General features: G+C 37.3%; 1 protein-coding gene across 22 annotated transcripts in view; it reads left to right on the top strand.

Moving 5' to 3' along the window:
• RYR2 (ryanodine receptor 2) overlaps positions 1-12383 on the top strand; it is a 722683-nt gene that overhangs the window by 417826 nt on the left and 292474 nt on the right. For all 22 annotated transcript variants that reach the window (XR_010599784.1, XM_065589065.1, XM_065589068.1 and 19 more), the window contains one exon: positions 2804-2887. Coding sequence is in view for 21 of the 22 variants with exons in the window: in XM_065589065.1 (XP_065445137.1) it covers positions 2804-2887 (84 nt within the window). In the remaining variant the exon portion in view is untranslated. The remainder of the gene's footprint in view (positions 1-2803; positions 2888-12383) is intronic.

A 12383-nucleotide genomic window follows, 5' to 3' on the forward strand; every position in this document is an offset into this window, starting at 1 on the left:
TGAGCATCTTGTCAAATATAGACATTTATACACTTTGAGAGCTGAAGATTTACTTGTCAATCACCAGTACAGTATTTCATAGTTATCTGTGCAATGTCAGAATATTTTTGCATATGCAAGATGGAGGCAATGTAAAAGACTGAGCCCCTTGTCCTGGATTAAATTTCTGTTTTCTGAGGGTCAGTGGTATAACTCAGTTCATCATCTAGTCTTGTATTGTGCATCAACAATTGAAAATCATGTTAATTAGTTCTATTTCAAAGCTTTTTTTTTCTTTTTGATACTGCATTTCTCTCTAAAAACAAATAAGAATTTATGTGACTGAGCATGAGCTTTAAAAAATAGACCAACAAACACAATTCCTTATTTAAAAATAAACAATAGAAAGTCTGGGTTCATAATAGATAACAATAATATTCATTTTACATACAGTGGAAAAAATAAGATTTAAGAGTCAGTTGAAGCATATGATTCATCTGCAAGGAGAAATCAATTTGGGATTGTATAACAACCTGAGCGGCAGTATGCACCAGAAAGTCAAATCAAGAAAGAATGGTACAACTAGAATCAGCTCAGATCAAACCTTCCATCCCAACCCCTTTGAGTGATGGAAAAATTGGGATCTTAATTCAAATTTCATCTCTCTTGGGTCTCTCTTTTAATCAGTCTGAGCCAAAGTTATGGATAAAAACACCCTCAAATTTGGGGAAAGTTCTGATCTGGGTCCAAACTTGAGGATTTATACACTTCTGTAGTTTTAACAGAACTAAAACATATCCAGCCATTTTACTAACAGCAAATTTGTAACTCTGACACTGGAAAAATTAGGGTCTGACACTTACCCCTCTAATATCAACTAAAATATTTTCTAGCACAGATAAGCCCACTGGTTGCAAATTAAAATATTTGAAGTCTCTCTTTCTAAAAGAATCACATTTTAAAGAAGACAGGTAACATTTTCTGATGTTTTTCCTTTCATCATCTTAGAAATTAACAACACAGCCTAAAAAGACGTTGACTGAGAGCGGTGATCCCACTTGTAAATTGTCAGTACTTAAAAGGGAGAAGTTCCTGCCCTCAGATTGCATGATAAAAGTCGATAAAATGTGTCTATCTGAATTTTACAGCATATTATAATGTACAACAACAGTCATTCAGTCCATCACAAACTTGTTGGTCTCAAACGTGTTGGTCTTTCCTCAGTTGATAGCTATAGGCTAACAATAATAACAAGAAAATATAATCACAGTTTTTGGCAAACCAGAACAAAAACGGTATACCCTCAGATTGTACGCATTACTCTCACAAGCCAACATATGATCATTTGTAGGCCCTTGTATTTGAATAACCTGTCTGTTCAGCCTGTAATAGAGGACTGTAAAACGCTTTAGTAGATGTTAGATTACATCAGATAAAATGGTCATAGCGTAGGACAGTGTTGCCCAAAATTTTCAGGTTGGTGACCATTCATTAAAATAAAAAAAATTCAGGACTCCTTTAAATTTACAATAAAAGTAATTGTAAAAATGTATCTGTGATAAACCTGTATAATTTACTTGTGTGTAGATTTTGAGAGATTAATGGAGAATATTTAATCTTCAAGGAGAAAGGTGTGTAGAAGGCAGGGGGAGAGTAGTGAGGTTTTCATTTTTTTAGATCATACTAAAATTTTCAATGACTCATGACCCCTCCAATTTCCTTTTGTGAAACCCTTGGGGGTTGTGATTCATTGGTTGAGTAAAAACTCATGTATGATATATAACATACTGCTGCAGAAGTTTGTGGTTCCATGCTGAAAAAAGTGTAATGTGTTGTTGTTTCAAAACAATGGCATTTAAAAATCAAACATTTTCTAAAGAAATAAACTGAATGCACCTTCCTAGAATTTCTGATCTTTGACTCCTGCTAGTATTTGATCCTTTGATCTGACAAGGGTGCCAACTGTTTTTTTAAAAGCCAAAATGGGAGTAGTGCTTAAAGAAAGAAAGGAAAAAATAGAGTATCAGTGTGCTGTTTGGCTTGGCCAGAGTCTGAGATCACTGCAGAGGTAGTATGCTCTGTCTCTAAGAGAAAGAAACACCTTGTTTCATTCTTCCACCAAGTTCTCTGGCCTATCAAAGGAGCGTATGGACAACCTGGAGGAAACCACCTATAGTCCTCCTTTTTGGAAGTGAAGTCTGTGTCATAGACTCCTTGATCGTGAGTTGGGAGAAAATAAGAGTTGCTAATTGTCTTAAGACATCAGGAAATACAAAAAGAATGTCAGTTTATAGTCATGATTTTTTAGATGGTATATTGGAAAAATTCAGAAGGCCTTACCAATCTATTCAGAGTCAATTTACAGCTGTGTGTATTATATTTATATTGTATTTAATTCAAAAGAGAGCATTCAGTATCTGCTCTGCTTACCTGAGGAGCCTTTTCTGGAACACATATGGAAACAGAAATGTACTTGACCAATATAATTTTTTACTTCTAATAAACGTTATTTTTTGTGGGGGAAGTGTTTTTCACCCAACTATCTTAGTCTGATGTATTTGAAACTTTTACCCATATGAAAGCTCCATTCTAATAAGTCTGATCTAACATTTTAAATAGACTACTTAGAAATACCCTTATACATTTTTCCAAGAGTACACAGAAGTGTATAACATATATCTCAAAAGAAGTGTGATGAGCGTCTTTACATAAAGAAGGAATTTTATGTTGTAGGTCTAATTTGACATAAGGGTCCTGTTCTGTATATATGATAACAGAAACCAATATATATAAGTGACAGTTTATCACTGGTTTTGCCTTCCAGAACCCTGTTGGCATTAGGTTGTCATGTTGGAATTGCTGATGAATATGCTGAAGAAAAAGTGAAAAAACTGAAACTTCCTAAGAAGTAAGTCAAAATTCAAAGACATCCTTTTTATTTTATTTTATTTTATTTTATTGTTTAATGAGGGAAGAAGAGTGAGGAGACTGAGTTCTAATAAGTGTGTGTGGAGGTGAGGGAGGGAAGAGGGAGAAAAGAAAACACTAGGCATAGCCCACAGGAGTCAGCATGTAGTAACATTCTGACTGTGATCTTCAGCTTTTTGGGTTGGAAATGTATTCCAGACCACCTGCATCTGCTTTGATTTTGTATTTGGTATCCAGAAAATAAGTGAATAAAACATGGGTCCAAACATACCATTCCACTGCATGTATCTCATGCATGTTCATATTACCAAATATCATCACATGACATTCTTTGGGTCTTGTGCTCCTAATTCATTAGATGTTTTTCAAAATCCCCCTCATATACATACCTCTACAGTAAAAGCTTTTTTATCCAGCATGTTGGGGGAATGTGGGGTGCCGGTAAGTGAAAAATTCCGGTTAGCTAAGAGGGAGGGAGTTTGGGTGCGGGGTGCTGGATCCAGGGGATGTTCAACTCGGGTGGTTCCCCGCAAATGGCAATCTGTCCCTGCTGTTCCTCGGTGGAGGTGCAGTTAGGCAGCTCTGCGTGCTGCCCCCACCCCACCCCAAGCACTGGCTCTGCAGCTGTCATTGGCCAGGAACCGTGGCCATTGGGAGCTGTGGGGACAGCGCATGCGGGTGGAGGCAGCACACAGAGCCGCCTAACCGCATCTCCGCCTAGGAACAGCAGGGACAGGTTGCTGCTTGTGGGGAGCCGCCCAAGGTGAGCGCCCCCTGCATCCGGCACCCCAAACTCCTCCCCCCTCCACACCCCAACCCACTTTCCCGAGCCTCCTCCCGCACCCAAACTCCCTCCCAGAGCCCACACCCCTCCCATGCCCCAGCCCTGCATACTCTCCCACACGCCATACGCCTTGTGGCTGCTCCTCCACCTAGGAGGTAGGGAGCCTGCCGGCCCCACACCAACTGGACTATAAACTGGACTTTCTATGAAGATTAGAAATGCCAGTTTATAGAGCTTTCCGGTTGGTACGGGGCTGGATAACACAGCTTTTACTGTATATAATTTCATGTGAATAACTAAGATCTGGTGTTTAGACAAACAGTAAAAATTGTAATGGATACTGACTTTTACAGTTTATTCAACTTGTTTGCAATTGATCAATGGTTCCTGGGCTCCCTTATAGATGGAGCTTGTATTGTAGTCACTCTGGGTGGGACTTTGAAAAGTACCTAAGGAATTAGGAGCACAAGATAACAGTGGAAGTCATGGGATGATGTTCAGTAATATGAACATGCATGACATACAGCCCATTGAATACTTGGGCCTATGTTTTTATACTTATTTTCTGGAATCAAGAAAATAAAATTAAAGGGGATGAAGGACTGTAATACGTTTCTAACTCAAAAAAGATGATCACAGTTAGAATGTCACTATCTGCTGATTCCTGTGGGCTACATCTAGTTTCTTTGCAAGAATAAAGAAAGAAAAATAAGGAATTGGAATAAACTTCCCCAAACTCTTCTTCAGTAATGGTATTCTGAAAAAGGAGGATTTAAAACTAACTAAAGTTCATATACCATATCTAAGTAGCAAGAAATCATACTTGGTAATACAAGAACTATGCCATTCTATCCATGACAATGTTCAGTGTTTTTGAATTCCATTGGACTGGAGACCATAACTTCACTGCCTCTGAAAAAAACGGAGGTCCCAACAAATCACTCTTGATTATTATTATTAAATTGAGATGTGGGAAGAAAAAAAACTAAAAAAATATATTCTAAAGAAAATTAATAGTAAAATAACATTACTGTGACAATTACAATTGACATCAAGAGACAGTTGTGTCTGACTAAGAGCTGAGTAAGGACTTCAGGATTAGGAACTAGCTATGTTGGTGTTAGGTTGAACTACACTCTATATCAGGTTTATTTGGGGCCTTCTGAAGGAATCTTGAATTAATCTGACCATCATTTTAATTTACCTGCTATAACACTTGAGAATTATAACGGTTGAGATAGAGATGCGGTTTCTGTACTCAACTAGTAGAATTCATTGAAACTCTGCCAAAACATTATGAGCTACCACTAAGCAACAAGGATTTCTGTATTAAAGTGGGAGAGGAGGTCACTGCTGTATTATGATGTCTTGAATTAATAAGGATCAATTCATATGTGCCTAGACTTACTGACAGCCTTTCTGGTAGAAAATACAGATGAGCGAATTCTTCTGTCAGTTATAACCATACAATCACAATGAAGTCAGTGGTCTTCCAGATGAATTTTTTAAACGAGAACCCAATTTAACACTTGGAGTGGTACATTGGTAGCTTTTTTGTTTGGCAGATGTGGCATTATAGGGCACAATCATGTAGCTATTCAACATGCAGAACTCCCATGATTTCAGTGGCTGCAGAATGAATAGATCAGGTTAATAGCATGATCAGTTACAAAAGCTTGTAATGAATTGCCACTTGTTATGGGCGATTAGGCACTCAAAATGTTCAGAATTCATGCAAAATACATTAAATGAATTGCTACTCAGGATTGATCTAACTAGTTGAGAAATGCATTGAAATGTAATATGTAATTGGTGGGGTTCACTGAGCATATGTGGATGAAAAATGGTCAATGAAATATGGTTAGATACAAAAGTAATACCCGGTGAAGTTGTGGTGATTCTGAAATGTGTGAAAATCTATATAAAACTGAATCATACACTGAGACTTGAGCCATGTTGAAAAAATCATGCTACCATAGCTAGAATGGCTGGATTACGATTATCAAGCCTGATAGGAAGATTCATTCACCTGTTCTGGATGCTTTTAAAGGTTTTATGATTACTGCAGTAACACAATTTTAACATGAAGGTACCATGCCACAAAGACACCAGATGAAGCTAACAGGTGTCAGCACGTGGTGACATTCTGATTGTGTTCTGCTTTTTGTATTGGAACGATGACATTTTTTTAAATTTTGTTTCTGGAGTCCAGAAAATAAATGTGTAAAGCATGGACCCAATTCCCACTACCTCAAATATTAATTATGGACTAAGTACAGTCACACTGCCAAGACAATACTAAACCCAGTCCAACTACTCACTTGCAATATGGACCCACTTTGTTATTGGGAAACAGTGGCCACCACAACAGAAAGCTTGTGGCCTATTGCAGGAAATATTACATATGCTCTGCTCAGTGATGCTGTCAAAGCTTGGTTGCACTTGTAAACTCCGTTTTGGTAGGCTTTTGCTAAACCTGTACTGTTTTCCAGATGTATCCAGCCAAGAAATAGTGTAGTCTCTGTAACTGTAATGGCTGTTTTGTTGTAGTATTCATTTGTACCTCAACAGTCTTCTCGTTTTAGGTTTCTTAGCTTATTTCACGAATAGACTCATTCCAATAAATCAGTGGTAGAATATTATTAATGTTAAGTTGGTTTCTGTAACTGTTTTGGATACTGAGATGTACTATTAGTGTAACATTTTGTTCATTTGGCTACTAATGACAAAAATATCAAGATTCCCCGGTGGAGCTCAAATTAAAATAAACTCAAGTTGCTACTTTAATATTGTATTTTATTCATTTTGTTTTTCATATTTAACTATTTTAAACTTAATTCTTTTTCACATACTTCTATCTCATAATGATCCAGGAGGGTGGTAGTGTTTCACATTATGATCAATGTAGGTTGAGTAGGCACTCAGTGTATGTTCTCATGGGTGGTAATCTATGCTTGAAGGTGGATGGATGCTCGCAGAATAGTCAACCTGCCAGAATGGCCAGACTCAAGTCAAAGGGAAATTATAATAATTGGATGTGCTGTAGTGATTTTCTGTCAGCTCCTTGAGCTCTCAGTTTGTGGTGTAACAGGTTTTATTGTAACTTGTTTGTTTATCTTTGGGGTATTTTTCCTATCTTATCATCTTTCAGGGTCAAATTTGCCTTTAGTTATGGCCATGGTGTGCATGGTTGTTTTGTTGAAAGAGCAATTTTGTCACCATTTGAAGAGATACACACCTCCTATTTTATTCTCTCTCTAATTCCAAAGTCACTATGTGCTGTCTAGTTACTCCACTGTGTGTTTCTAAGATTTTTAGATTGAGTCAGGGATGTAGGTGATTATCAGCAATGTTCCCATTCCTCTACAGCTTTGTAGAGTTAAAGGTAACAGAAATGGGAAGAGTTGTCTTATGGCCAAAGCACTAGACTTGGAGCCAAGAGGGGTGGATTCTATTCCTGGCTCTGTCATAGAATTCCTGCGTGACCCTGAGCAAGTTACTTAGGCCCTTTTTCAGAGAGGTGTAACAAACAAGTTGCAATAAAACCTGTTACATCACAGGAAGCTCCCGCTGACTTCACTTTAAGATGAGTGTGGTCAAACCACTCTGTAAACCAGCTACTTAATTCTCTATGCTTTAATATTCCCCTTTGTAAAACTGCCTAAATACCTTTCAATGGTGGTGTGAGCTTAATTCATTAATGTTTATGAGCCACTTTTGAGTCTCTTTAATGGAAGATGCTGCACAAGTCAGAGGTGTAATTAAATAATGTATTGTTGTGCTAGAAGGTATTGATGGCTGCCAGCAAGCATGTCTTTGGTCTGTGGGCAATCACATACCTCACTGAAACTGGTGGGTGTGCTAGCCATTATTCAAAGAAACAGATAAGCTCTTTTATGGAGTAAGACTCTCCATATGGTGTAGGATAGCTGAAATAGTAGAAATCACTCAGAAAGTGCTGGGCCACGTGAGAAGGCCTGAGCAAAGAACCAACTGAGGGAAGATAGGAGGGGTTTCCCCGGGACATATTGCAGTCACAGGGGCTGGGATAATGATTAGTGGAGGTGTGTGTGTGTGTGTTTCAGACACAGAAAGCAACGGGGAAGCAAGCGGACAGCAAGAGAAGCAGTGTGAGCGTGGCTCTGTGAGGAAGCTAACAGAGGGGACTTTTTTTGGGCAGGATGCTCACTTGAAGGGCAGGCTTGGAAATTGCAAGCAAGGGAACTGCCTCCTGTTTGTTCTTACTGGATTCAGGAAAACAGGACTTCATATACATTCTTTGTAAATAAACAGGACTGCACCAAAGAAATACCTGACTTGTATAATAAATTTTTCCTCCTAATGGAAAGATTCCATCAAGGCCCCAAATATTGACTAACCACTTGGGAAAAGGGGCAAAACTGTTGTTCTTTTATGTAATTAGTACAGTTCAAATACATGCACATAACACAAAACTACATGCATATCTGAGGGAAGATTTTAGACATTAGTGAGGTAGATCTATACTATCTTTGACTTTGCTCCATGGTTTTCATTTTAAAATATCCATTTGCTCTCTGGCCTGAGCTCCTGGAGTTAGTTTAAAACCCTCATGCCAAATCCTATCCTCTGTGAAAACATTTACACCCCATTAAAATCAGTTTGAGGGCCAGAATTTGGATCCCATGTTTTCTGTCTTTCCCACTCTAATGTCATTATTGGAGGGCAGTATCAGTAATGGCATACCGATGCAGCTGATATTCTCACTTTTAAGTGATATGTAGATAATTTATGCTCCTGTAACATTAAAGAGCTTCTATTTCATATAGAGCTAGTGTAACCACAAAATTTATGAAAATTCTTTAATAGATCTTGCAAATAGCTGTGCAATGATTTTTACCTTATGAGGGTAGAGTATCTATTTTCTGAGTAGTTACAGAAAACTGTGAGAAACATATGATCAGCCACCTCTTTTTCTTGATGAAATAAAATTGTCATTTGTCCTACTCAGTCTTCTGTAGTCAAGGTTGTGTGCATTTTCAAATATGTTGGGGAGCCCCTGCAAAGCACTGCTTGGCGAATCTGTTTTCCCAAATGCCTGCTTATTCATCAGGTCCAAACTGGTAGACAGTAGTGGCAGGAGATCCAGGAGGGTCCATGAGTCCCCATCTCTGGAGATGTTGGGAGGCAAAAAGTCGCATGATAATTGGGGTTTAGTGTATCACAAGAAAAGAGCAGAAGATGTACATCAGCAAGCGGTGATGCAATGACATGAATATTATTTATGCTGGCATTTAGTGAAAGGGTGACAAATATTCCTGAAGTCTTATTTTGAACATTCATTTTTAGTGCAACGCAGGTTCTTTAAATACTACTCACTGAGAATAATTTTGTCATTTGTTTTCCTAAAAAGTGGGTAAACCTAAAAAATATATAAATTATGTAAACTATTAAATATGTAGACTATTTAACTATCTCAGATATTATAAATGATTGCTAAAGTTTTCCCTAACTATGTTGTCATCACTGAGACTTCGTTGTTGAGACACACAATGAGGGGGAAATGCCTGGTCCTCTACAATACAAGGACAAATTGAAAGGAAAGACAAAAGGAACTATATTCTTTGAAAATTCACTCCCTTGTCAGCTTCTAAAAACATGCTCACAACAAAAACCATTCTTAATATTTCTTTGTGCAGTCAACTGAGATTTTCCCATTTGTTCTGAGGTGCTTGAATAGCAGATTTAGAAATGGAGTTTACAGCTAACATCCACTGAACTTGGTCATAAACTGCTTATGTTTGCCTTATATCATTTGCAACGTAATGACTTTCCAGCTCCATTTAACTTGATTCGTGCTAAAACTCGAGGTACAACTCAAAGGAAAAAAACCTGTGTCGTGTTTAGCTACACAGATTTTTTTTTTTTTTTCACTGACGTACACAGCATTTTTTCATAGGCACAATCAACAACATTTATGTTTTTCTGAGAAAATAAACAGAATACTATTTCATTTTTTGTATGACTAAAGACAGATTAAATAGAAATTAAATTTAAAATATACTACCAATCCTATCTTGCACTTGTGATGTGTGTGTGTTACATACTTTATATCAGAAAATAAGTATAAAATATAGAAAGACAGTAGAAAAACACAAAAGCTCTTTGACATTTAATTTTATGTAGTCAACTACCATTGCATTAATCTTTTCTGAGAAGAAATTTTGCTTTATAAGACCATAAGAACAGTCATACTGGGTGAGACAAAAGGTCCATCTAGCCCAGTATCCTGTCTTCCGACAGTGTTCAATGCCAGGTGCCCCAGAGGGAATGAATAGAACAGGTAATCATCAAGTGATCCATCCCCTGTCGCCCATTCCCAGCTTCTGGCAAACAGAGGCTAGGGACACCATCCGTGTCCATCCTGACTAATAGCCATTGATGGACCTACCCTCCATGAATTTATCTAGTTCTTTTTTGAACCCTGTTATAGTCTTCACAACATCCTCTGGCAAAGAGTTCCACAGGTTGACTGTGAGTTGTGTGAAAAAATACTTCCTTTTGTTTGTTTTCAATGTGCTGCCTATTATTTTCATTTGGTGACCCCTAGTTCTTGTGTTATGAGAAGGAGTAAATAACACTTCCTTATTTACTTTCTCCACACCAGTCATGATTTTATAGACCTCTATCATATCCCCCCTTTAGTCGTCTCTTTTCCATGCTGGAAAGTCCCAGTCTTATTAATCGCTCCTCATATGGCAACCGTTCCATACCCCTACTCATTTTTGTTGCTCTTTTCTGAACCATTTCCAATTCCAGTATATATTTTTTTGAGATGGGATGACCACATCTTTGCGCAGTATTCAAGCGGTGGGTGTACCATGGATTAATATACAGGTGATATGGTATTTTCTGTCTTCTTATCTATCCCTTTCCTAATGATTCCCAACGTTCTGTTTGCTTTTTTGACTGCCACTGCACGTTGAGTGGATGTTTTCAGAGAACTATCCACAATGACTCCACGATCTCTTTCTTGTGTGGTAACAGCCAATTTAGACCCCCTCATTTTTTATGTATAGTTAGGATTATGTTTTCCAATGTGCATTACTTTGCATTTATCAACATTGAATTTCATCTGCCATTTTGTTGCCCAGTCACCTAGGTCTGAGAGATCCTTTTGTAGCTCTTCATAGTCTGCCTGGGACTTAACTATCTTGAGTGCTTTTGTATCATTTGCAAATTTTGCTACCTCACTGATTCCCCCAAACAGGAGTGTTAAAATGCTCTATAGTAAGTCACGCTGAGAAGATGATTTGTGTGTAGAACAATGAAATGTTAGACTATAAATTGATCTTATGAATACAAATTGATTGACAGAAGCCAGTGATTAGATATAATTGATACAGTTGCCAGACAAAGCTAATTAATTAACAAAAGAAATCCATTTTGATAACTGTTGAGACTACATACATTTCATATGAGTATGTGTTGCTGGTAAGTTATTAAAATGTATTTTTATAGTTGGACAGAAAACTGATTGGGCCATTTTGTGTTTTACATTTACCATCATCATGATGCTGTTTGTGCCTCCTGTAAATTAGTTCAGATTGTGTGATGTCTTCATTACAAACCTCTGTTTTCAAAAGGTTCTATCATTCATATTCCAGCAATCATGCTGTACTTACCCTTCCTCTTAGCTCCTATTTGTCATGATTATTTGAAAAAATAAGACTTCAGTTGACTATAGCGAAATTAAAGGAGGGTCAAAAAGGGAAGATGGAGGGAGAATAGATTAGAGTTTATACAATTTAAAATAGTTGCAAAGTTGAAAACATTTTAATTCCAATCTATTGTTTTACAGCATTTATAAGCACAGAAAAGCATCTACAGATCATGGGCAATAAATTGAACAAGACATTATTTTCAAAATAACTATTAGTATGTGGGTTTAGGAGTCTTTGTTAGACTGTAGGGTTCTTCCCTTTATGTCCCCAATTGTTACTTAAGTGAATTATGCAGTAGATACTTCACAAGGGTATTATGAGGCTTACTTAATGTTTGCAAAGCATTTTAGGATCTTAGGATAAAAAAGGTGAGTTATTATTTTATTCTCACTCTCTAGTCCAGGGAGATACAAGAAAATATCCGGATTAGTTAAACTGTCTGAATTCAGTGTTTTTGTTGTTTTCCCATGTCAGTTGACAGGTCTTTAGTATGTATAATTTCTGTGAAACCAGAACTGTGTTTTCTGACAGACCAACATACCTTTATGACCAAATTGTACATGTTTTATCTGCGCTCATGGTGAAAAAAATCTCACCTGTTAATCAGCCTGTTTTATCTCTCTGTTTAACTGGCTGTTCAGTTTTATAGACTCCTTATGAAAGAAGGTCTTAACAAAATAATAGGCTGATCCAGTTCTGCTGTGCTGCATCTTCTTTAATGGTTTATCCACATACAGGTGGACTGAACTACAGGCAGCAGTAGTGGAGAGCAAGTGACATAAAATAAAAATTTAGAATGAAGACTCAGTTTCAGCTCTTTTATGTCTGTTGGCAGATCTTAAGAGCTATGAGTTACATGACAGGTTAAAAAAAAACAGCAACAGCTTGTTAATGTTAGGTAAGTGATTTATTCTGTACTCTAACCATCAGCATAGCAGTATTTCAATTTACTTTAAAAAAAATCAGGCTATATTAACTAGCTGCTTTTT

The sequence above is a fragment of the Chrysemys picta genome, chromosome 3, assembly GCF_011386835.1.
Source record: "Chrysemys picta bellii isolate R12L10 chromosome 3, ASM1138683v2, whole genome shotgun sequence".
NCBI lineage: Eukaryota > Metazoa > Chordata > Testudines > Emydidae > Chrysemys > Chrysemys picta.